The sequence below is a fragment of the Saccoglossus kowalevskii genome, chromosome 8 (genome assembly GCF_978046115.1).
Source record: "Saccoglossus kowalevskii chromosome 8, keSacKowa6.1, whole genome shotgun sequence".
NCBI classification, from domain to species: Eukaryota; Metazoa; Hemichordata; class Enteropneusta; family Harrimaniidae; genus Saccoglossus; species Saccoglossus kowalevskii.
The window spans coordinates 5936583-5960870 of NC_140648.1; the positions used below are offsets into that span (position 1 = coordinate 5936583).

Sequence of the window (24288 nt, forward strand, 5' to 3'; positions counted from 1 at the left end):
TCACAACATGGGTATAACATTCACTGGGCTAACTGCCAATCTCCCTCACAACATGGGTATAACATTTACTGGCTGAGCTGTCAATGTCCTTCACAACATGGGTATAACATTTACTGGACGAGCTGTCAATCTCCCTCACAACAGGGGTATAACATTGACTGGCCAAGCTGTCAATCTTCCTCACAACATTGGGTATAACATTTACTGGCCAAGCTGTCAATCTCCCTCACAACATGGGTATAACATTTACTGGCCGAGCTCTCAATCTTCCTCACAACATGGGTATAACATTTACTGGCCGAGCTGTCAATCTCCCTCACAACATGGGTATAATATTTACTGGCTGAGCTGTCAATGTCCCTCACAACATGGGTATAATATTTACTGGCCGAGCTGTCAATCTTCCTTACAACATGGGTATAACATTTACTGGTCGAGCTGTCAATGTCCCTCACAACATGGGTATAACATTTACTGGCCGAGCTGTCAATCTTCCTCACAACATTGGGTATAACATTTACTGGCCAAGCTGTCAATGTCCCTCACAACATGGGTATAATATTTACTGGCCGAGCTGTCAATCTTCCTCACAACATTGGGTATAACATTGACTGGCCAAGCTGTCAATCTCCCTCACAACATGGGTATAATATTTACTGGCCGAGCTGTCAATCTTCCTCACAACATGGGTATAACATTTACTGGCTGAGCTGTCAATGTCCCTCACAACATGGGTATAACATTTACTGGCCGAGCTGTCAATCTTCCTCACAACATGGGTATAACATTTACTGGCCGAGCTGTAAATCTTCCTCACAACATGGGTATAACATTTACTGGCCAAGCTGTCAATCTCCCTCACAACATTGGGTATAACATTGACTGGCCGAGCTGTCAATCTCCCTCACAACATGGGTATAACATTTACTGGCTGAGCTGTCAATCTCCCTCACAACATGGGTATAACATTGACTGGCCGAGCTGTCAATCTCCCTCACAACATGGGTATAACATTCACTGGGCTAACTGCCAATCTCCCTCACAACATGGGTATAACATTTACTGGCTGAGCTGTCAATGTCCCTCACAACAGGGGTATAACATTGACTGGCCAAGCTGTCAATCTTCCTCACAACATTGGGTATAACATTTACTGGCCAAGCTGTCAATCTCCCTCACAACATTGGGTATAACATTTACTGGCCGAGCTGTCAATCTTCCTCACAACATGGGTATAACATTTACTGGCTGAGCTGTCAATCTCCCTCACAACAGGGGTATAACATTTACTGGCCGAGCTGTCAATCTCCCTCACAACATTGGGTATAACAATTACTGGCCGAGCTGTCAATCTTCCTCACAACATGGGTATAACATTTACTGGGCTAACTGCCAATCTCCCTCACAACATGGGTATAACATTTACTGGCCGAGCTGTCAATCTTCCTCACAACATGGGTATAACATTCACTGGGCTAACTGCCAATCTCCCTCACAACATGGGTATAACATTTACTGGCTGAGCTGTCAATGTCCTTCACAACATGGGTATAACATTTACTGGACGAGCTGTCAATCTCCCTCACAACAGGGGTATAACATTGACTGGCCAAGCTGTCAATCTTCCTCACAACATTGGGTATAACATTTACTGGCCAAGCTGTCAATCTCCCTCACAACATGGGTATAACATTTACTGGCCGAGCTCTCAATCTTCCTCACAACATGGGTATAACATTTACTGGCCGAGCTGTCAATCTCCCTCACAACATGGGTATAATATTTACTGGCTGAGCTGTCAATGTCCCTCACAACATGGGTATAATATTTACTGGCCGAGCTGTCAATCTTCCTTACAACATGGGTATAACATTTACTGGTCGAGCTGTCAATGTCCCTCACAACATGGGTATAACATTTACTGGCCGAGCTGTCAATCTTCCTCACAACATTGGGTATAACATTTACTGGCCAAGCTGTCAATGTCCCTCACAACATGGGTATAATATTTACTGGCCGAGCTGTCAATCTTCCTCACAACATTGGGTATAACATTGACTGGCCAAGCTGTCAATCTCCCTCACAACATGAGTATAATATTTACTGAGCGAGCTGTCAATGTCCCTCACAACACGGGTATAACAATTACTGGGTTAACTGCCAATTTCTTTCACAACATGGGTATAACATTTACTGGGCTAACTGCCAATCTCCCTCACAACATGGGTAAACATTCACTGGGCTAACTGCCAATCTCCCTCACAACATAGGTATAACATTTACTGGCCAAGCTGTCAATCTCCCTCACAACATGGGTATAACATTTACTGGCCGAGCTGTCAATCTCCCTCACAACATGGATATAACATTTACTGGGCTGACTGGGCTATATCCCTCACAACATGGGTATAACATTTACTGAGCTGACTGGGCTATATCCCTCACAACATGGATAAACATTTACTGGGCTAACTGGGCTATATCCCTCACAACCTGGGTATAACATTTACTGGGCTAACTGGGCTATATCCCTCACAACAAATCAATAATAGTTACCTGTATCAATGCACATAGGATCATCTGAATCGGGAGGACATACACAGAAATATTTATTAAATGAGTTCAGACATCTTGCTCCAGTTGGACATGGATTACTGGAACACTCGTTAATGTCTGCAAATAATAAGAATGGTACACATAAAACACAATAGATACAAGTGGTAAAACAAAACTTAATTTATTTCAATAAGTCATCAGATTCCATATATGGAAATAATTTGCATAATCTAAACATATTCCAGTAGCCAATCAAAACGCAGTTTAAAGAAACTTACCAATCATAATTTCACAATTGATACCAGCCCATTCATAAGAACACATGCAAACATATTGATCAATACTGTCCACACATGTGGCACCATGCCGACATGGGTTGCTTGAACATTCATTCACCAAATCTACAATGATAAAGAGTTCAAAATTAATAATGAAGGTTTAAAAAATCAAAATTTATGAATTTTAATCTTCAAAATATCTTTATACATTTCTAAAAACTAATTCCATAATTTCAGAAAAGAAATTGCATAAAATTAACGTGTATCACCAGAAATGGTATAGATGTGGGAGGTGGAATTAGATACCTGTACTAGAGAAGCTGAGAATATCATTGAAAAATGTATATAGGATCATGATATATTTCTACACTTCATGTAGTGAAACATGTTAACAGCAGGAATACAATATTATTAAAGTGATTAAGCCATTACCACATATATATGCAATGCATTATGGGAACATCCCACTGTATATAACTAGAAACTATTATTGCACTGGTACCCTAATCAAATGTTTCAACAATATCAAGATTCATATGAATAATAAAATATTATTTTTTCATGTCACCAAACAAATTTTTTTTATTTTTTTTTTATTTTTTAACCTATACCAATGAAAGTATATTGAAAATTTAAGGATAAAATAACAAATAATCTTTAATTTAAGGATAAAATGACAAATAATCTTTAATTTAAGGATAAAATGACAAATAATCTTTAATTTAAGGATAAAATAACAAATAATCTTTAATTTAAGGATAAAATGACAAATAATCTTTAATTTAAGGATAAAATGACAAATAATCTTTAATTTAAGGATAAAATGACAAATAATCTTTAATTTAAGGATAAAATTACCTGGAGAATCTTCCACTGTAAATGACAATGCAAATCCTTTTTCTGTTTTATGACTATCACTTCTGAAAGTAACCCAAACCACATTGGAAGTGGTAAGGAATGGTGGAGGGACTTCATTACCAGATGCCTGAATGACAACTGAGCCGGCATCCTCTACGTCGACACCATTACCTGCTTTCAGTACATCATATCGCATTTCGGTGTAGAAATAGTTGAAGTCAACACGTACATGTTTTCCTGATTCAGCATATATGAACCAACGACAGTATTCAAAATCGTGATAGTTAGCGGGATAATTTGGACTTGTAATCTCCATGCTATCTTGATCTCTTGGGATTGTTATGTTGGCAATGCAACCCAACCCTGCATAGGAAAATTTTGTATATTATTCACAATTCCAGCAATGGTAAACTAAATATCAATTCTAGATTATACAGATCTCTGTGAAAGCAAAGTATAACTATTGACATAATTTATACTTTCACGTCTTCAGTAATAACATTGATGGGTAACATAAGTGAACACCTAAATTTTACTATCCGGTTCCACATTTTCATGTATTTTTGTACAATTTTTTATTAATTTTTGACCAAACGACCATAATTTCTAAATGGGCAAAGGTCTTGCTTGATAAACATTATTGAAACAAATTTGGAAAAGTTAACAAAAGTGGATTTTGAAGAGTAAAGTATTATTACACAGTACTTTGAGTGAATTAGATTACTCACAATGTTCACAGTTATCACCAGTCCATCCTGCTTTACACTGACAAGTATATCTATTTATTCCATCTACACATAGACCACCATTCTTGCAAGGATAGCTATAACACTCATTAACATCTAAAAAAAGAAAAACAAAATTAATTTTACAAATGTGAAACAATTATTTGGATGTAAAAGTAAGGCAATATATGTGTGTAACAGATATATCAATTTATTGTGACATTGTTTTTTTGGAAAAAAGGTTAAAATTGAAGAAATAACCAAGACTGTCTAACAAATCCATATCAAATTTTGATAATGATTGAATTAATTATAGTTAATATTAATCATACATAGGAAATAAAGAATTATATTTTGTTTCCAAAGTAAATATATATTAAAAGTAAATTTACTACAAATCACTATAATTACAATACTCTTGAGATCATTCAAATTAAACTCTACTGTCAGGACTAATACTTCTTGTGGCTCCCCATTTTTTGAATTTCATTACTAACACTTGTGAAGCGAGGATTCACAAATGTTCACTTTTGTTTTGAATGACATTGCGAGATGTAGTCATTCAAGACAATGGCAAATCATCAAATAATTCCATTAGTACATATTAACACCGTCAAAAATACCACGTAATTCAACTTTTACATTCAAAAACAAGTTAAAATAAATCCAAAACAAAACACTAAAACATGTTTGCAGCTAAACTAAATTATTTTACAGTATATGGACTTACTTTGATCACAGTGGAATCCTTGCCACCCAGCAGCACATTGACATGTGTACTGATTTATACCATCAATGCACATAGCATTATTTAAACAAGGAGAGCTAGCACATTCATTTATATCTGAAAGGTAACATAACATATCCCTGTTATAAATATGATTAAACATATGCATGTCTACTTCAATATCTTCTGGATTGTCATCTGCTCATTTGAGAAATAGTTCATTTAGTTAATCAGAACACTTTATATACATACAATACTGAACAATTATTAACTATAATTGATGGGTATAATAATAATAATTTCATTTATTACACCATAATGAAAGTTAACAAATCATTTTAGGCTGTTATGTAATAAATTAAAAAAAAACAAAAAAACAGTAATAATAATAAAAGTTAAAGAAAATTAAGATAAATATAGTTTAAAATGGCAAATTAGCCTGAGATAGTGTGGTGATATACAATTATGTATGATAAGTACATGTCTATGTGTCATGTTTCTTGAAACAAAGTTTTAAGTATTTAGTCACATGCTTGATTAATTTATGTTCTTTTGTATTAATAATAGTTTTGAATTTGTTTATATTGTTTTCTGATTGAAAAGTTGGGAGTACATTTGTGAATTCCATATAATATAATATAAAAGAGAAATAATTATTAGAAATTATTATTATTATGGTATATGAAAATTGAACGTCCATGGTCTCATTGGCAAACAGTGCAGTGGGGCATGCAGCAGCCGGGCACAACAGTCTTGGGACAGTAGTACTGTACAAGGAGAGTTTTATCCTATTTTAACAAGATTATTTTCAAGAAAGAGTTACATATTAATTTGTGTCAACCTCGCTGTCAACATGGTTGAACATTGGTTAGGTATTCAAAATGTGTGCTTCATTTGTGTTATGTTACCAGTGATTAGAGTGAATGTCAGCTGCTTGCATTCATATTTTCAAAATATTACATTTCGATATCCAATGTGTTTACATGCTTTGGCCTACGTGACATCAGAGCTAATTATGATTTGAGGGGGTATATTACCACATTTCATGTGATCAGCTCTCTACCAATCAGCTTGGCATACTAGAATACGAGAGATAACAAAGCTGTTTATACTTACTTATTTCACATGCAAGTCCTCCCCATCCTGATTGACAGATACAGCTATAGCCATCAATTAAATCTACACATTGGCCACCATTTTGACAGGGATAACTACCACACTCGTTGATATCTGTCAAAATAAAATAGTTTTAATAAATTTTATCTTAAAGAGACAGAAGTATTATGTGGTTATTACGTATGTGCATGAAGAGAGTACAGTCAACCGACGCATAGTGGGGTAACCTTAATATTATGCATCTTTTCCCTTCTTGTAGCAATAATTTAATGAAAGATACAGCATTTTAAGGACAGGAAAAATATATTGTTTTGGGTGTCAGATATATAATAATATATAATATTTCTATCTGAATAAAAATTTACATTATTTAATAGTATACAAAATTGTGATAATTCATCAGACTTCTTACAGTGGTTAGAGGTATTGACTTACTGATTTCACATGTTCGTCCAGTCCATCCATTTACACAGAGACAACTAAATGTGTTTGGTTGGTTTTCACAGGTTGCCCCATTTTTACATGGATTTGGAACACACTCATTCAGATCTGTAAGATAAAGCAATATTTAAAATAAGTCTACCATTAGAAAAACAACATAAATGACACAAATATATTGTCTCAAACATCAAATGGGGAAAAGGTTATATCTTATATATTGTTTTATACTGTATTTGATGAAATTAGTGCACATTGACCTCAAAATAATACCAAAAAAAAAAAAATGAGTTGCATTCTCATTGACTTCCACAACACACCAACCATCGTCCGAATCGCACGGTTTTGCTAAAGCCGGCTATTCATAACCGGCTCACGAACCCGTGCGTGATCGTGTTAGAAAAAGCTGTATTTCACAGCAGTTGAATTGAGTCATTTGATTGGGCGTGCCAAGAAGCTGGCGCTACCAGTCAGCGTTGCTGTTAAATAAATTTGAAGATCCGGGGGTCATCACAGAATAAAATGGCACCATGTAGGCTCTGTGCTGGTTCACCGGGAGTCAAGAACAGATGGTCTATGTTCGTTGACACGTTTCCAAATTATTTTATTCCAACGTTCAAAATTGTTCGTGGACAAGTGAATGAAGACTATGGAATGTTTAAATATTTGTGCAAATCGTGGTTTAGTAAACTGACAAAACTGTTGATACAGATAACTGTCGACTTGTCCGATCCGTTCTTCGTTGCAACTAACACATCATTTCCCTTAGAAACAGCGCTAAGTTATTTTCTTTTGATGGTCAGTAAGCTCGTTCAGAGAAAAAGCTAGCAACTCGTTGATTTCTATATTCAACCGAGCTAGCGCCACGATTTTACCAAGTAATATACCGTTTCTATTGTGAGTTCTGATTGGGTAAATCAAATGAGCCCAAGTGAATCTTATAATCGTTTGAGGGCGTGCGACATACAGTAAATCATGATGAAATCTGCCAAGGGTTAATGTTGAGTCTTCAGCCAAATAAATGGTCTTTAGCTGGCGAAGATGCACACCAACATGCACTTTAACAATGAACAACAAACATATCTGCGCCAGCCAAGGTTCATTTGTTTGGTGGTCACCTCACATTACTATAAACCTGTATTTATGCACTGTTAACTCAATCAAACAACAATTCATACTCTGGTTCGTTCCCATAGTAAATTGAACACAAAGTCAAGTGTTAATTAAGATGCATTTTCTTCGGGAATCGAACGTGATGTCACACATTTTTGTCAGTTAAGCCATATGACATGATTGAAATTAATGCAAGTTGTTGTTGTTACAGAAATACTGATTGGAGCACCCAATCAAATTATTAATTTAAAATTTATTTGTTAAACTGAGGTCAAATAAAGCTTTTCGTAACATGATCACACACGAGTTTATAGAGACAGTCATGAATGGTTGGCTTCAGGAAAATTGTGTGAATCGGAAGATGCGAACAAAAATGTTCATGAAAAATATGCACATTTTATTATAATTATTATTATTTACATACTGGTACCATCTGAATGTCAATTTATTTAACATGAGTTTTCAATGATCTATGGTTGGGAAAGTTTATTTACAATTTTACAGACTGGAAAAACAGTCACGATCTCCATTATCTTTGTTGTTAATCATTTTCATTTGTACACAAATAGGGGAGGGTAGCTTAATTGGTCAAATACGGTTACCGTAGTGAAAAAATCATCTGAACTTATGAGATAAATGTATCTTAATGGTTGCTAAGAATTATCAACAGTTTTTTTTATAAATATTGTTATTATTTTATAAAAATAATGATTTAACATAGATTCCTATGATATGTGGAGAATATATTGATAAAATATAATAAAAATCACTACACCAAATCAGATGATGTAGAGTTACCAATTTTATATCCTGTCTAACTCATATTTTCATTCAGCAGCTTTCAAACACAAAAACTTGAGAAAAAATAACATACCTATTTCACAGTTGTAACCTTGGTAACCAGCTGGACATGTACATGTATAATGACCGATACGGTTGTTACAAGTACCACCATATAGACATGGGTTACTTTCACATTCGTCGATATCTAGTAAAAAAATATTTTTTAGCAATTTAAGTCAAACTCAAATAAATTGCTACTGCAAATTTCATCATCAGACTGAACACAATATAAAATTTATAAATTAAATTAATTCATCTTTAGCTGCAAGTACAATAAATGTGTGACATAGAAGTGTGTGCGGGGTTACCACTTACCGACATCACAAAGTAAACCTGTCCAGCCTTGGTGGCATTCACATCTAAACGCATTGATAAGATCAATACATAAACCATTCAAACAGGGAATACTGGCACACTCATCAATATCTAGAAAATATTAGACCATAGAATTAGTGGTGTTTACTGTTTTGAGAACTTTTCACTTACAATGCAGAATATATTCAGTTGATTAATATGATATGTACTTACTTATTTGGCATTGAGGTCCAGTAAATCCAACAGGACAGACACAGGAATATGCATTAACTGCATGTATGCATGTTGCACCATTCTGACATGGTCCACTGTCACATTCATTTATATCTATAATTTATAAAGAACAAAAGATGTACGAAAGATGACGTTGTTGTGATATCTGCTCAATTATTTTAATGTTATGTCGATGAATTGTTGGATGTGAGAAAGTTAAAAAGGACACCAATTAAGAAAGCCATCAGATCTTCCATCGTTTTTGACAAGTATTGGTACGAATATCTGCAATATTGTTTCAGATAAGACTTTTATGCATTTTTAATGAGGTAACATGACTTTACCGATCTCACAGACTCCCCCAAGCTGGACACAACATGCCAGGTAGAACAAAGCTTACCTAACTCGCAGACTGCCCCATTCCATCCTGGTGGGCAGGAACAGGTGAAAAAACCAATGTCATCAGTACATGTACCACCATTCATACAAGGGGAACTTGAACATTCATCAATGTCTGTAGACAAACAAGAAAGCCACATGAGAAAATATGACTGATAAACAATAACACTCAAACACACAAACAATCAATCAATCAATCAATCAATCAATCAATCAATCAATCGATCGATCAATCAATCAATACATTAATTGTATTCACACTGGTGGATACAAACATTATCTTGCACATATAGTATAGTACAGTATAGTATATTTATTGACACAACACTGACTTAGGAAAGTACAACAGTAAGGTCACTAAAACTACAGAACAGAGAAAAAAAAATAAGAGTGCAAAAAAAAAAAAATAAAAAAATAAATAAATAATAAACTAACTAAAAAAAATGTATGCTGTTCAAATGGCATAGTGTTATGGGTAATCATAGCATATGACTAGAATGTACATGTAATAATTCCATACTTACTGATTTCACAGTGTACATCAGTCCATGCGGCACTACACTGGCATGTATAACCATTATGTCCATCGATGCAAGTACCGCCATTCTTGCAAGGATGACTGGCACACTCGTTAATCCCTGAAATGAAATACCGGTAGTACACAGGTTTTTATACACGTTGACGAATAAAATGAAGCCAATTTTGCAAGAATACAGAAGTTATTGTAACACACACTAGTACATACCATTGTTACAGTCCTTTCCTGTCCATCCAGGTGGGCATACACACATGTAGTCGTTTGCACCATCAACACATGTGGCGCCGTTCTGACACGGCCTACTCAGACAATCATCAGTACCTTCAAAGACAACAGTATCATTAGGTTTAGAACATATATTAATGAAGTAGGAGGATGAGAAACATTACATTTTATATTGTAATAACTGTCAAATCAAAGAACAAAGATCTCGATTCCTTGCAGCTTTATACATCTATGCCCCAAAGTTGGAAGATTTTTGCATGGATGAATTATTTCCTATTATTGCTTCAAGTAATGATTTCTTCATTCTTAGCATTTTTGCAAAATTTATTTTCTATATTCTTGATATGTTTTAGGACTGTAATTTTGTTGTTGTTGTTGTTGTTGTTGTCCTGAATGTTTTGTTTTGTTATTGTTATTTTTGGACTTTACTTAAGTTTTCATTGGTACGTTCCAAATAAAAAATTCTATCTATCTATCTATATTAACTTGATTTAACTAAATAAAAGAATGATCACTTTTTTATTAATTAATTAATTATTGATTAACTTATTGCGATATCAATGTACTGAGGCACTAGTAGTATATACTCACTTAATTCACAATGTAGACCAACCCACGCTGGCAAACACTCACATATGTAGGAGTTCACAAGGTCAATACATGTACCACCATTGAGGCAGGGACCACTACCACACTCATTCACATCTGAAAAGAGACAATTAATAGACGTCAGGTTAATTATTTTAACAAATATGATGTAATCAGGTAGCAGAAGTAGAACACCACTATCTAGATATAATATATATTTAGGGCAGACTTTTTTTTATTCCTTGTTTCTCGTGTTTTTATAAGGCAATTTTTTGAGGAGGGCGGAAAAAAATAAAATAAATTCTTTTTTTCCATTAGATTTGTGTGATTCTCAAAGAATTGTAAGTGAGATCATTGATCGGAGAGAAGAAATGAAATTTTATTCCATGTATAACCTTATTTCTCATCTGTGCAAGACTTTGGTACTTTGATCATGCTACTCCAACGAAAATGCTTGGATTTTTTAGGCGGCAGGTGGAAAAAAAATGAAGATAAAAATAATTTTTTTTTAACAATTTTTTGCACATACAAGTCGGCGGACGCAAGAAATTACGCTGAAATAAAATTTTATTTTTATTTCATTTTCGGCTCCTGTTCATTCGGCGAGTTCGCGAAACAAGGGATAATAAAAGTCTGGCCTTAATACTTGTGAAGTGTGTTTTACTTACTGATATCACAGTTAATGCCTGTCCACCCTTCAGCACATTCACATGAATAGAAATTTTCGCCATGACTACACGTTCCACCATTTTGACATGGTCCACTCAAGCACTCGTCGACATCTGAAAACACAAATTGTTCTTCATTTATTTAGAAGACTATGAAATTAAAAGTACAATGTTACAGAAGAGTAGCAAAAGGCTACAGATGGGTTTAAATGTCATTACAAACATCATAAAACAATGATTTTTTGAACAAACAAATATCTACGTTTGCAATTTTATACTTATATCCTGGGTAAATTTTTATATCCAATAAGAATCTATAAGCAATATACTATCTATTTAGATTACTTAAAATTATTCTTGAACCAAGAAGAAATTACAGACAAATTGTAAAAATTTGATATGATAGAACCATTTCAGTTTAGGGAATTTGACACATCGTCCGATTTGTATGTTTTCAAACCTGTGTGTGATTGTGTTAAAGGGGAACCGCTCTATCCCATGGATTGCACCAAAGAATCATGGGACACTATTGTTTATGTTGTTTACAATGATAATCTAACTTTTGTTATCCATTGTTATTTTAATCCAGAAAGTAAATTTGTTGTGGGATTAGGCTTAACTGGAAGGTGCCCCTTTAAGAAAAGCAGTATTTGACCTCAGTTAAATTGAATGATTTGATTGGGTGTGACAAGAAGCTGGATCCATCAATCAGTATTTCTGTAACAATTCACACCAAGTTCAAATTTCAACCAATCGATTGCACCGTCTTATATGTCACAGCTTAACTGACAAAAACATGTGACTTTGAGTTTGATTTTCAATGGAAACATGTTACAACATATGATTTTGTGTTCTTTTTGCCACAGAAAATACATATATATATATAGTGGGAATTCTGCCAAGATCACGGTCAAATAAATGAACCTTGGCTGGCAAAAATGCTCATGACATTGTACAGCTGACTATGATATTCACCACATATACTTGTATGGCATAAAACCAGTATTTCAAAACAGATCTATATTCCACTTACCAATTTGACAGTTGGTTCCTGTTTTTCCTGGTTTACAGAGGCACAGATATGAATTAATACCTTCCATACAGGTACCACCATTCAAGCAAGGACTACTAGTGCATTCATTGATATCTGTCTGACAGAGTGTGCCAGTGTAACCCGCTGGGCATACACAGATGAAGTAGGTATGGTAATTTATACAACTGCCTTCATTTTGACACTGGTTGGGAAAGCATGCATTGACATCTGAAAACAAAAAATCATAAAAGTGTGAATAATGCTACCAAAATTGACACAGATGTTTTGTAACGCCTTATTGACACCACAAAATAGCAAATATGTCTATTGTATCTTATTTTTACCCAATGTTTTATATTTGAAATTATTTTCAGGTTTTATGGATGGGTTTAAATTGAACTACACATCTGAAAATAATTGATATTAAATTTTGATTAAAAAAACAACAAATATTACAAATTTAAAAATAACATAATTACTGATGTATACAAATAAGAAGTCTTACTATTGTCGCAGTTGTATCCACTGAATGCCACTGGACAGGAACAACTGTAATGATTAATTCCATCAATACAATGGCCACCATTTTGACAGGGATTGCTCCCACACTCGTTAATATCTAATAATACACAACATCATAATTGGCAGCGTTAGTAGTTGCCGGCATACACGATGTTCATACTACTTGTATTGATATAATGCGACAGCTATACATAATTAAAGAAATATAAATACCGGTAAATGATTTAAAACACATTCTGTTATTAGTATTACTGACAATTAACTATAGATAACTTACTGACTTCACAGAGTGTACCGGTCCAACCAGCCTTACAGGTACAAGCAAAGCCACCAATGAGGTTGATACATGTGCCATCATTCATACATGGTAAACTGGCGCATTCATTGAAATCTGAAAAATAAAAATGATTTCTCAGAATATTTCATGTACCAATATGTAAAATTGATTCTTTCCAATGTTAATATATTTTAAATTAAAAAAGGCTATGTAAATATGGCCCCATGAAGAATCGAAGACATTAGAAAAAGATGTCTTTGGAAGAATGCTGCAGTGGTTTTCAGGAAGTAAAATTCACACTAATTATTTTCATAGAAGAATTGTTTTTAAACAATATCAAACTATATATTTTATGAAAACTCATAATTGACACTAATTAAAATTTATTGGTAAACAAATAGTTTTTTTGAGATGCAAACGAGTACTGTGAAGAAATTGAAAAGATTACCACAATTTTACTTTTGAAAAACATAGAAATGTCAACTTTTGAATTTTCACAATCATAGAGTGAAACCTTGAAGAATGCATAATTTAATAAGAATTGCTGAAGAGGTACTGTATTGTTCATATATACCACATCAACAGAATTAAAACAAATGAAATGAAGTCCCATGAATTGTTTAAATATGTTCTAAAATTATTTCACACATGACTGGATGATTTATCAATTATTTAAAATACATGCCAATATGCAAATTTAAATCATCGTAACAATGCAGGTTGTTAATTTTGCCCACTGTTTTAAGTATGTTCAATTCATGATGACAGAGTTTAGAAGTTTTCATAGATATATTTATGAATTCTATAAGTTATGAAAAGTTCATTTTGATTAAAATATGCCAACAATATTATAACTATAATATTAATTTCCACTTACCAGACTGGCAGTTGTATCCAGTATAGCCATCCTGACATCGACATGTATAGTGGGTTACCTCATTAACACAAGTACCACCATTAATGCATGGATCACTGGTACATGGGTCTAATTCTGAAAATAGTTATTAATTCATGTGTCATAATCCATCCAGCACATTAAAACTAAAAATACCACAATTTTCATTGTTTGGATGTTTTTTATTGGGTCCATAAACCCACATGTAATGTACTCATATTGATAAATCAAAGTAATACATGTACAATAAATTATTTAAAAAATCTAAATTGCAAGAAATTTAGATTTTTTCATAAATAAGACAATTTCTATGAAAAATATGATATAAACATACCTATCTGACACATATCTCCAGTAAAGCCAGGTGGACATGTACAAGAAAATCTGTTTTGTAGATTGTTACATCGGCCACCATGCTGACAAGGAAGACTGATGCACTCATTAATATCTAGAAAAATAAAACAATGTGAATGACCTTGACATTGAGATATTAAAATTTGTATATTGCCTTATTTAGAAACATGATAAATGAGAGATGTGATTTTTAATATGTATAATAGAACTGTATAGAATGGGCTTTTATTAATGCAAATAAGGTATTAATATTGGTAGATTGTCTAATTTGTGGATACAAGCACCAATGTCTTAATTTCATGTTTGGGAATAATTAATCAACTCACCTTCTTGGCATAGCTGACCTGTCCATCCAGCAGTACACATGCAATAATATGCATTTTCGAGATCGATGCACGTTCCACCATTGATACATGGTCCACTGGCACATTCGTCAATGGCTTAAATTAAATTTTACAAAATAATATGATATTAATTCTAAAATATTCATAGTGTAAATATGATAATACATATATTGAATACCACAATTTTTGCGCAACTTTTTTCACTTTGGTATTTTTCTATAATTTAACGATTAATTTTGTAACAAATGGATATAATCACCTGCAGGTCTTATTAAAAAAGGTAATAATAATTTTTATTAATTGTATAATGGCCTCCGGCCCATTACAATCATGCAAATTAATTATTGACAAGAAATAAATTTACATTACAAAATATGTATGAAAATATAGATGAAGAGTGTGTCAATACATAATATAAGCCCTATATAATAATGTGATGGGGATATTAATATATATATACATACAAGCTTATTAGGTTATTCTCATTTGATCTTTGATTAAAAAACACTTATAAATAAATAGAGCCAAAGAGTTAATGATTTGGCTTTTAGAGGAACTTAATAGTTGTACTAGAGTATTCAAATTTGGGGGTTGTGTCTCATTTGGAAGATACTTTTTCCTGATTGTGTCCCATGCAGTGCATTTTAGTAAAAAATGATATTCATCACCAATTTCTTGCAGGCACAAATTACAAATACGGCTCTCCCTAGGGATATTATTATGTCTGCCTCTTTCTATTTCTAAGGGATGGCACGCACATCTTAATCTTGCTATTGCTCTGCGCAATTTTAATTGTGGCAATGACACATAGTTTTCAATCCCAAAATTTGTTTTGTATTGCCTATAATACTGCGTTTTTTCGACAGAACAAACGTCTATATACCAATCTGTAATTCCAGTATCTTTGACCCTTTCACAAACTTTATACAAGAACATATCAGAGTCCCCCACCCCTTGATTAAACCAGACATAACCAAATCCATATTTAAATAGCAGTTCTTTAATTTCTGTGGCCCATGACCTTTGTCCTTTTTCGTCCAGTGAAAGTAGCATCCTGTAAGCTTTCTGGGGTAATCTGTTTTCATCCATGCTAGTAATTTTTAACCAATATTTCACACATCGTTTAACATGGTAACAAAATAAGGGTAGCCTCCCACAATCCCCTAATACTGTACAAGTTGGAGCATTTTTACCTACACTGAGGTATTGCCTACAATAAGATTAAAAAATTAAAAAAGGTCATGTTGTGAAAGGTGACAGAGATGGACTTTGGCATTCAAAAGGTTAAAGGTTAAATGAGCAATACATATATTTAGTGTTTTACAAATATTGTGTTTTTCAACAACAAAAATCACAATGTTCTAAATGTTAACAAAGACTAAGAGTGTTGATAATAATCAGTTTACAACAAAATATAACTCTTTCAATCCAAAACAAAATGGCCGCCGTGCTTTAAACAATTATCTCATTACTATACATTATTGACGGGATACTGTAAACGATTCTTCAATTCAAATATTGACTAGATGTTTGTGATAAGTCATTAAATTTAAATAAAAATAGTAGAAGTTGTCATTACAGTAGCTTCAACTATTAAAGAGAAAGGAAACTTGTGTCAATGATTTTGACCAATTACACTGATTGGTCACAAAGTATTAATTGACTTACGAAGTTCACAGTTAGTTCCAGTCCAGCCTGACAGGCAGTTACATGAATAATAATTAACAAAATCCAAACATGTGCCACTATTTTGACAGGGAGTACTTCCACATTCGTTGATATCTAAATAAATGAAAACAAATATATATGATAATAGTTTGTGATCTAAACAGATTACATAGTATTTGACAAAGCATCTTTTAATTTGACAAATTCTCATCCAGACTGGTGTGTCTATTGGAAGAATTTTCTACAAAACCCAGTATACTTCCTATACAAATACAGTTTTATGAAATATACAATCCAATCAGTGATAATATATGTGTGCATGATCTTTTCTGAGGTGGTCCTCGAGTATAAGCCCACCCCCTAATTTTCCCGATTTTACATGTTCAGGCCCCTGGGCTTATACTCGGGGAAGTACGGTATGTACCAACTTTGACAAAGCATAGTAGTACTATGGTACTACGGTTCATGGTACTACATTTTCAACAAAAATAAGATGGCTGTCAGTCTTTTATTGTTACATGGAATAAATCGTCATAGACATGTATCCTAACAGGTATAATGTATGTACCAATTTTGAACAAAAATTGAAAAAGGATGTCAAAGATACCACATTTTCAAGAAACAAAATGGCTGCCAGTTGGCCATCTGTTTCAGGTCCAGAGAGTTCTGAACTCGAAAATGGATTGATTAAAATCAAGAACAGTGAATAACATTGGGAAATAACAAATCTGATTTTATTTTACGCTTGGTAAGTGCACAAAAATGATAAAATGTTTCATATATACCAGGACTACCAATGGCAGTAATGGTCAGCATTTAATGGGTCAGAAAACAAACACTCACCATATTCACAATGAACACCAGTAAATCCAGCATTACAAGTACATGTATAGAAATTTATCATATTATTGCAGAAACCATTTTGACATGGGTTACTGGAACACTCATTTATATCTGTAATAGTGGTAATTATTGTACATTAATATGCAGTAATGATCAGTAAACAACTGGCAATAATATTATAAATTAAAATATTATTGAATGAGTAATAAATAAAGCACATTGAGTGACAAAGGATAAGTGAACAGAGAAGTGAGTGAGTGAGGCAGATAAATGAATGAATTATGGTGAATGAATGAATGAATGAATGGATGAATGAATGAATGAATGAATGAATGAGTTTGTGTTACATAAATGTAGATATTATAACATACATCAGTCCCATTAAACCAGGTCATGTGACTAAAAAATAAAATGGAGAGTAAAAAATAAATAAAAATGTGTTAGTGTTATAATGCATATTAAAACTTGTTAAAAGAATGAATGTATTATTAATGTATTATGTTATGTTATTTTGGGTACAGTGTTCATCGAATTCTACCTATTAATTAAACAAATATATAAATAGTACATTAATACAATGGGAACAAAAGGAACATTGTAGTGAGTTTGCAGTGAGTTATAATACTGTTAACTGTACTATATAATTAGTACATTAATACAATGGGAACAAAGGGAACATTGTAGTGAGTTTGGAGTGAGTTATAATACTGTTAACTGTACTATATAATTAGTACATTAATACAATGGGAAAAAAGGGAACATTGTAGTGAGTTTGGAGTGAGTTATAATACTGTTAATTGTACTATATATTTAATTTACCAATTTCGCAAAGTGTCCCGGTGTAACCATCAAGACACATACAAGTAAACATGTTTGTGTCATCAGTACAGATACCTCCATTCATACAAGGAGAGCTTTCACATTCATCGATGTCTGTAGTAATATCAATAAAAGGTGAAAAAAATATTAAAAAACAAGATTAAATATATAATGAAGTACCCACGGTAGGTACTAGATAAAAACAAATAGATCTTTTTATCCACAGACAACTACATTATATTTATCCAACTATTTAAGAATTAAATTATCATAAAACTTTGTACCCAATTCACAATGAGCGCCAGTCCAACCAGCAAGACATTGACAGACATAGTTGTTGAGAAGATTTGTGCATACACCATCATTCAGACATGGTGAGCTTTCACATTCGTTGACATCTGTGAATATAAATAAATGAGTTTGACATCACAAATCAACATTATCACAGTTTGTTACGTTAATCCAACCTAAGGAGTAAATATTATGGGATGAAAAGATATATAGTGTTAGAAACATCATGCATTGTTATTACGAAACGACTAATATCGTTATTTCTACAACACATATATATATCACGGAACTGTCATCGTGTGGTGGCGCAAAAGTCGCAGCGAGTTCGCATCTGCATAATACACTACCAGGTAGCAATTGATAAACGCACAGTGGGGGGAAAATTAGTGTATTTCTGAATCCAATCAAAATGCATATGTATGTCTTGCACCCACTTTGAGAAGACAGTGATGTATACCATATGAACATAATTTTTATTAAAATGTGTGAATATATAGTTTTTAATATTATTCATAACTGAAGTTATAAGTGTTGATTTTCTGTGTTAAATATATTAGATTGTTATGAATGACATACTGGGGAGGGAGGGAGGGAGGGAGGGAGGGAGGGTTTACATGTCATGCAAATATGTGTTCCCAATTTACCCAGCAGACACAGTGCCCCGGTATATCCTGGTAGACAAATACAATGAAATGCTGCAACGTCATCCACACAAGTTGCTCCATTTGCACATGGCAAGTCAAGACAATCATCAATATCTGCATACGACAGGATAAAATAATTAAGTTAAATACAATAAACCTCAAAGGTCAAACATAGGTCATTATGAATGAATAGCTGAATGTAATAGTTACTACAATAAAAACAAAACAAATGGAATTAAAACAAACTAACACAACTTATGATTATCCTCTAATGCAATTTTATAAATTTATATTTAGATCGGGACATTGAACAAATTGTTTCACCTATATTACAGTGCAATCCAGTATATCCTGCGTCACATTGACAAACATAGCCATCAAGACCATCAGTACAGGCACCATGATTACATGGTGAACTTTGACATTCGTTGATGTCTGTGCAGTGGAGAAATGAGATAACAATCGAATATACAATAGTAAATAATATTAAAACAATATGTAAAATCTCAGTACAAAAAGTTTTCAAGATGTTTTGGCTTTCCAGAAAAAATTTTAAATGAAGTTTTAGAAGTTTTTACTTGTATCTATTTTAGTGACTATATTAATGAATTGTATACATGATTTCATTTACCGATGTCACAAAGCCGACCTGCGTAACCTGCGAAGCATACACAGCTGAAAGAGTCAATATTATCAACACAGTTGCCATGGATACAAGGACTGCTTTCACACTCGTTGATTTCTGTTGGAATAATTTTGTGTAGCAATTGTTTTAAGTCAGTCATTTATTTATGCATTTAATTCAGGTTTGAAAAAAATAATGGGCCTTTCAAAGACGCCATCCAGGTTGACAAACACTGATTTCACTATCTTAAATTAGCTAATAATGCAGAATGTGTAGAGGTACCTGTTTCACAGTTTATACCCGTCCAGGCAGAGGGACAACTGCATACATAGCCATTCAGTATATCCTGGCAAGCACCACCATTCAAACAAGGTGAACTTGTACACTCATTGGATTCTGAAACAATTAGTATTTATTTTAATATATATTTAATTAATTATTTTGTTTAAAATTAGGTTTGAGAAATGATGTATTTATTGTTAGACATTTTAGTGTTTATTATCTTTATCAGAATACAAATAATGTTTATTCAAATATAGGATCAGTTCTGTTAATTACGGTGACAATATACATGTATATGTAAACAGTTGTTAAATTCCTTCTAATGAAGGAAGATCTTATTAACCCTTACAGCACCTTAATTTTTATAAAAATGCACATTTTTTACAATTTTTTTTTGGTAATATTATGAAAGTTACACAAGTTTATTTTTTGTTTAAAGGTTGACTTAGGTTAATATTTACATTTCATGCATTAGTTTAGTATATTAAGTTTGGGCATATAGACCCTCTAACAGAGAGGATCTATGGTTTGGGGTATTTTGGTTACCAAATTGGCACAGAGTTCCTTCATATCCTGGTACACATGCGCAAACAAAACTTCCAATGTGATCAACACATGTGCCTTCATTCTCACATGGCTGGTCGTGACAATCATCAATATCTATAACAGGCAAAGGAGGGATATGTGTTAAAATGTCCCAGCATGCATCACTGCAGTGACAGGAAGTAAACTATAACTAATAACCATTCTGAAGTATTAATTAGAAGTATTGGACATTTGGTTTTCACCTATTTCACAGTAGAGACCAGTGAAGCCTGTGTTACATTGGCAAACATAGGAATCAATTCCATGAATACACACTCCATTGATACAGGGAAAGCTCTGACACTCATCAATGTCTGTGTAGTGGACAGATACAACATGTTATGCTGGAATACTGAATAGTTATGATAATTTGACGAATGGATCTGGATGAATTTATGATTGACGAACTAATTTGTATGAATTTATCATTAATTAACTGGATTTAAGTATTATATCTAACAAAACAGAATTGGTTTACAAAATAATTTGATCTTTTTACCAATGTCACAATTCACTCCTGTGTAACCAGGGTTACAGATGCATCTGTAAGAATTGATGTTATCAACACAGTTGCCATAGATACAAGGACTGCTTTCACACTCATCAATATCTGTTGGAATGATACAATCATTACAATACAATTGGAGAAAAAGAACTGTTTACCACAACTATGAGAAGTATCGAAAATATTGGTTAGAACAATAATTAGTTAATTTAAAATAGCAAATTTTGTGACACATAATCAAGGGTAATCCTAATTCCAGATTCTAACATATTAAAACATGCTATGACAAGACAGTACCTATTTCACAATTGACGCCTGTCCAACCTGCCAGACACTGACAACTATAACGATTCAATTTATTAAGACAACCACCGCCATTCAAACATGGTGAACTATCACATTCGTTGATATCTGAAAGTAAAGTATTATAGATAAAATTTCTCCCAAGAAAGGAATCAAAATAAAGAATTAAATATTAACCTGGTTTGAATTTGACACATCAAAGCAATTGAATAATTCTGGTAATCATGGAGATATCTAGTGTTAGGGTGCACAATAATTAGAGTAATTATTTTCAGTCAATTTTCACAAAAACATTATTTGTATTTGTTACCAATATCACAGTTGCGCCCTTCATATCCAGGGTTACAGTCACAGCTGTAGGAATTAATATGATCAGTACAACTGCCATGGATACACGGGTTGCTCACACATTCATCAATATCTGTTGAAATAATGGTACAAATGTATATGACGAAGTGAGAAAAATTATGTTTATGCTGTCTGGTACATAAATATGAAATGTTGTTGTAGTTATCACATCTATAGGAAGTATGGGCAGGACTAATGGCAGGAACTAACACACAGGACCTAACACACAGTATGTCACTAATGTGTTAAATGTTTAATTCAAAACAAACACAAAAAAGGTGAATATAATCAATGTGACAAATTTGATATTATCAAAATGCTTCAGTAGGTACCTATTTCACAGTGGATGCCTGTCCATCCTGAAAGGCACTGGCATGTAAACATATTCATGCCATTCTGACAGACTCCATCATTCAGACAAGGAGAACTATTACACTCGTTGATGTCTGCAAATAAGACACAATGTATTTCTAACTTAAAACATGCTGTAAACACCATGTGACAAGTGTATATGAATAACATCACTACAGATGAATTAATATTTCAAATTATACAACATATAAAAACACACTCTAGAACATATAGTCTATTGTGGAAGATTACAAATCAAGAAAATAAAACTAGTAAAGCAGAAAACCCAGGTATTATTTAATCTGATGGCACTGGTTTAAATTCCTTTCTTAGACTCTATGCAAACACAGCTACATAACATTTTGATTTTCACAGCATAAGGCTACTACAGATGCAACCAGGATGCTACCAGGGATGTATAAAAATAACAGCAAGACTTCATATGATGGTGTCATAAATCTGGGAGCAATCTGATATTCATTCGTTTCTACCATGTGTATTAGACTATTGCAACTTTATAAGTATAAACATTAACTGTGTGTTTAAGGTGCAAGTGTGCAAACCTATTCAGTTCAATAGATTAGATAATGGAATAATGAGTTCTCATTACCAATGCCACAAGTCACTCCTTCATATCCAGGATTACAGACACATGTGTAAGAATTGATATTATTGACACAGTTGCCATAGAAACAAGGACTGCTTGCACACTCATCAATATCTGTTGAAACAATTTTGTCAGAATTAGATTATATCTCACTTGCATGGGACAACCAAGAAAAAGAAGTGAACCTGACAATCCATTCATTTTTGTGAGGTGGAAATGAAAAACTTCAATACAAAAAGTACAAGAACATGGTAAAACAATAGACAGGTGCTTGTAAGCATGGTCAATTCAATGTGAGCAAGATATATATGGACATCAAGGCATATAGCCGAGAAGTGATGTTTCAAAAATAGCTCATTCCTTTCCACATATCAACCTAAAAGGCAGTGATAAATATTAGTAAACGGTTTTCTTGAAATTACTAGTTGTTGTCCAGCTAAACTTAGTTGTTTTAGATAGTATAGGTACCTTGTATATTAGTACATTTTTTTTCTAGTCAATAAAACAAATGGCTGAAAAAAGTTTATCAATGTATTATTATAAAAAAAAAATGTTCTTTTTACCAATGTCACAATTCACTCCTGTGTAACCAGGGTTACAGACACAATTGTAAGAATTGATTTTATCGACACAGTTGCCATAGATACAGGGACTGCTTGTACACTCATCGATATCTGTTGGAATAATTCATCAGTGTATAGATTAAACGGTATTGATATCAATTGCAAAACATACTCTGAAACAAAACATTTACTATATTTTTTGATGTTTTGAAAAATAAAAATAAATTGCCAAGACAGAATGAAACATTGTGAGAAATATACAATCTTTAGAATATTTAACTTCATTTACAAAAATAAGCATTCTTCAATGCATAAACAAGTATCTTATTATTGTTGAATAGACACTTTAAATTAGTAATGTTGATGACATGGTCACTAGAGTATAAAGGTTATTTCAATGAAAGACTTCATAATTCGTTAATGGTTAATTTAAAATCTACATCTACAAATAGTTATAACCACTTAACAAACAGCATAATCTCCTTGTTTTGTTAATTTTGGACCAAATAATAACAACTTCCCATTATCTACAGGGATTGATCAAAACATTTGAAAAATATTAAAACAATTATGCAGGTTTATTTTGTGAAAGAGGACAAAATCAAATGCTGGTGTTTAATGGATTAATAATTATATTTTTAGTAAAATCCTACATAAATCCATTAAGTGACTTTTATAATACTACAAGTTTTCACTTAACCAATTTATTTCTGAAATAAGATTTGTTCTCTTTACCAATGTCACAATTCACTCCTGTGTAACCAGGGTTACACACACAATTGTAAGAATTGATATTATTGACACAGTTGCCATAGATACAGGGACTACT

At 33.0% G+C, this 24288-nt stretch overlaps 1 protein-coding gene across 1 annotated transcript in view; it reads right to left on the reverse strand.

Annotated features, from left to right (window-relative positions):
* Window positions 1-24288, reverse strand: part of LOC100378275 (uncharacterized) — an 80031-nt gene that overhangs the window by 29249 nt on the left and 26494 nt on the right. Inside the window, exons 21-57 of the mRNA XM_085502091.1 lie at window positions 23460-23570; window positions 22900-23010; window positions 22271-22384; window positions 21901-22011; window positions 21585-21698; window positions 21282-21392; window positions 20986-21096; window positions 20744-20857; window positions 20198-20311; window positions 19922-20032; window positions 19615-19725; window positions 19291-19404; window positions 18640-18753; window positions 18356-18469; window positions 17537-17647; window positions 16694-16807; window positions 15008-15121; window positions 14662-14775; window positions 14310-14423; window positions 13433-13546; window positions 13139-13252; window positions 12634-12861; window positions 11601-11714; window positions 10936-11049; window positions 10327-10440; window positions 10106-10219; window positions 9583-9696; window positions 9183-9296; window positions 8970-9080; window positions 8686-8799; window positions 6696-6809; window positions 6261-6374; window positions 5148-5261; window positions 4421-4534; window positions 3693-4055; window positions 2835-2957; window positions 2557-2673 (exon numbers count right to left, since the gene is read on the reverse strand). Coding sequence (XP_085358217.1) covers window positions 2557-2673; window positions 2835-2957; window positions 3693-4055; window positions 4421-4534; window positions 5148-5261; window positions 6261-6374; window positions 6696-6809; window positions 8686-8799; window positions 8970-9080; window positions 9183-9296; window positions 9583-9696; window positions 10106-10219; window positions 10327-10440; window positions 10936-11049; window positions 11601-11714; window positions 12634-12861; window positions 13139-13252; window positions 13433-13546; window positions 14310-14423; window positions 14662-14775; window positions 15008-15121; window positions 16694-16807; window positions 17537-17647; window positions 18356-18469; window positions 18640-18753; window positions 19291-19404; window positions 19615-19725; window positions 19922-20032; window positions 20198-20311; window positions 20744-20857; window positions 20986-21096; window positions 21282-21392; window positions 21585-21698; window positions 21901-22011; window positions 22271-22384; window positions 22900-23010; window positions 23460-23570 — 4566 coding nt within the window. The remainder of the gene's footprint in view (window positions 1-2556; window positions 2674-2834; window positions 2958-3692; window positions 4056-4420; window positions 4535-5147; window positions 5262-6260; window positions 6375-6695; window positions 6810-8685; window positions 8800-8969; window positions 9081-9182; window positions 9297-9582; window positions 9697-10105; window positions 10220-10326; window positions 10441-10935; window positions 11050-11600; window positions 11715-12633; window positions 12862-13138; window positions 13253-13432; window positions 13547-14309; window positions 14424-14661; window positions 14776-15007; window positions 15122-16693; window positions 16808-17536; window positions 17648-18355; window positions 18470-18639; window positions 18754-19290; window positions 19405-19614; window positions 19726-19921; window positions 20033-20197; window positions 20312-20743; window positions 20858-20985; window positions 21097-21281; window positions 21393-21584; window positions 21699-21900; window positions 22012-22270; window positions 22385-22899; window positions 23011-23459; window positions 23571-24288) is intronic.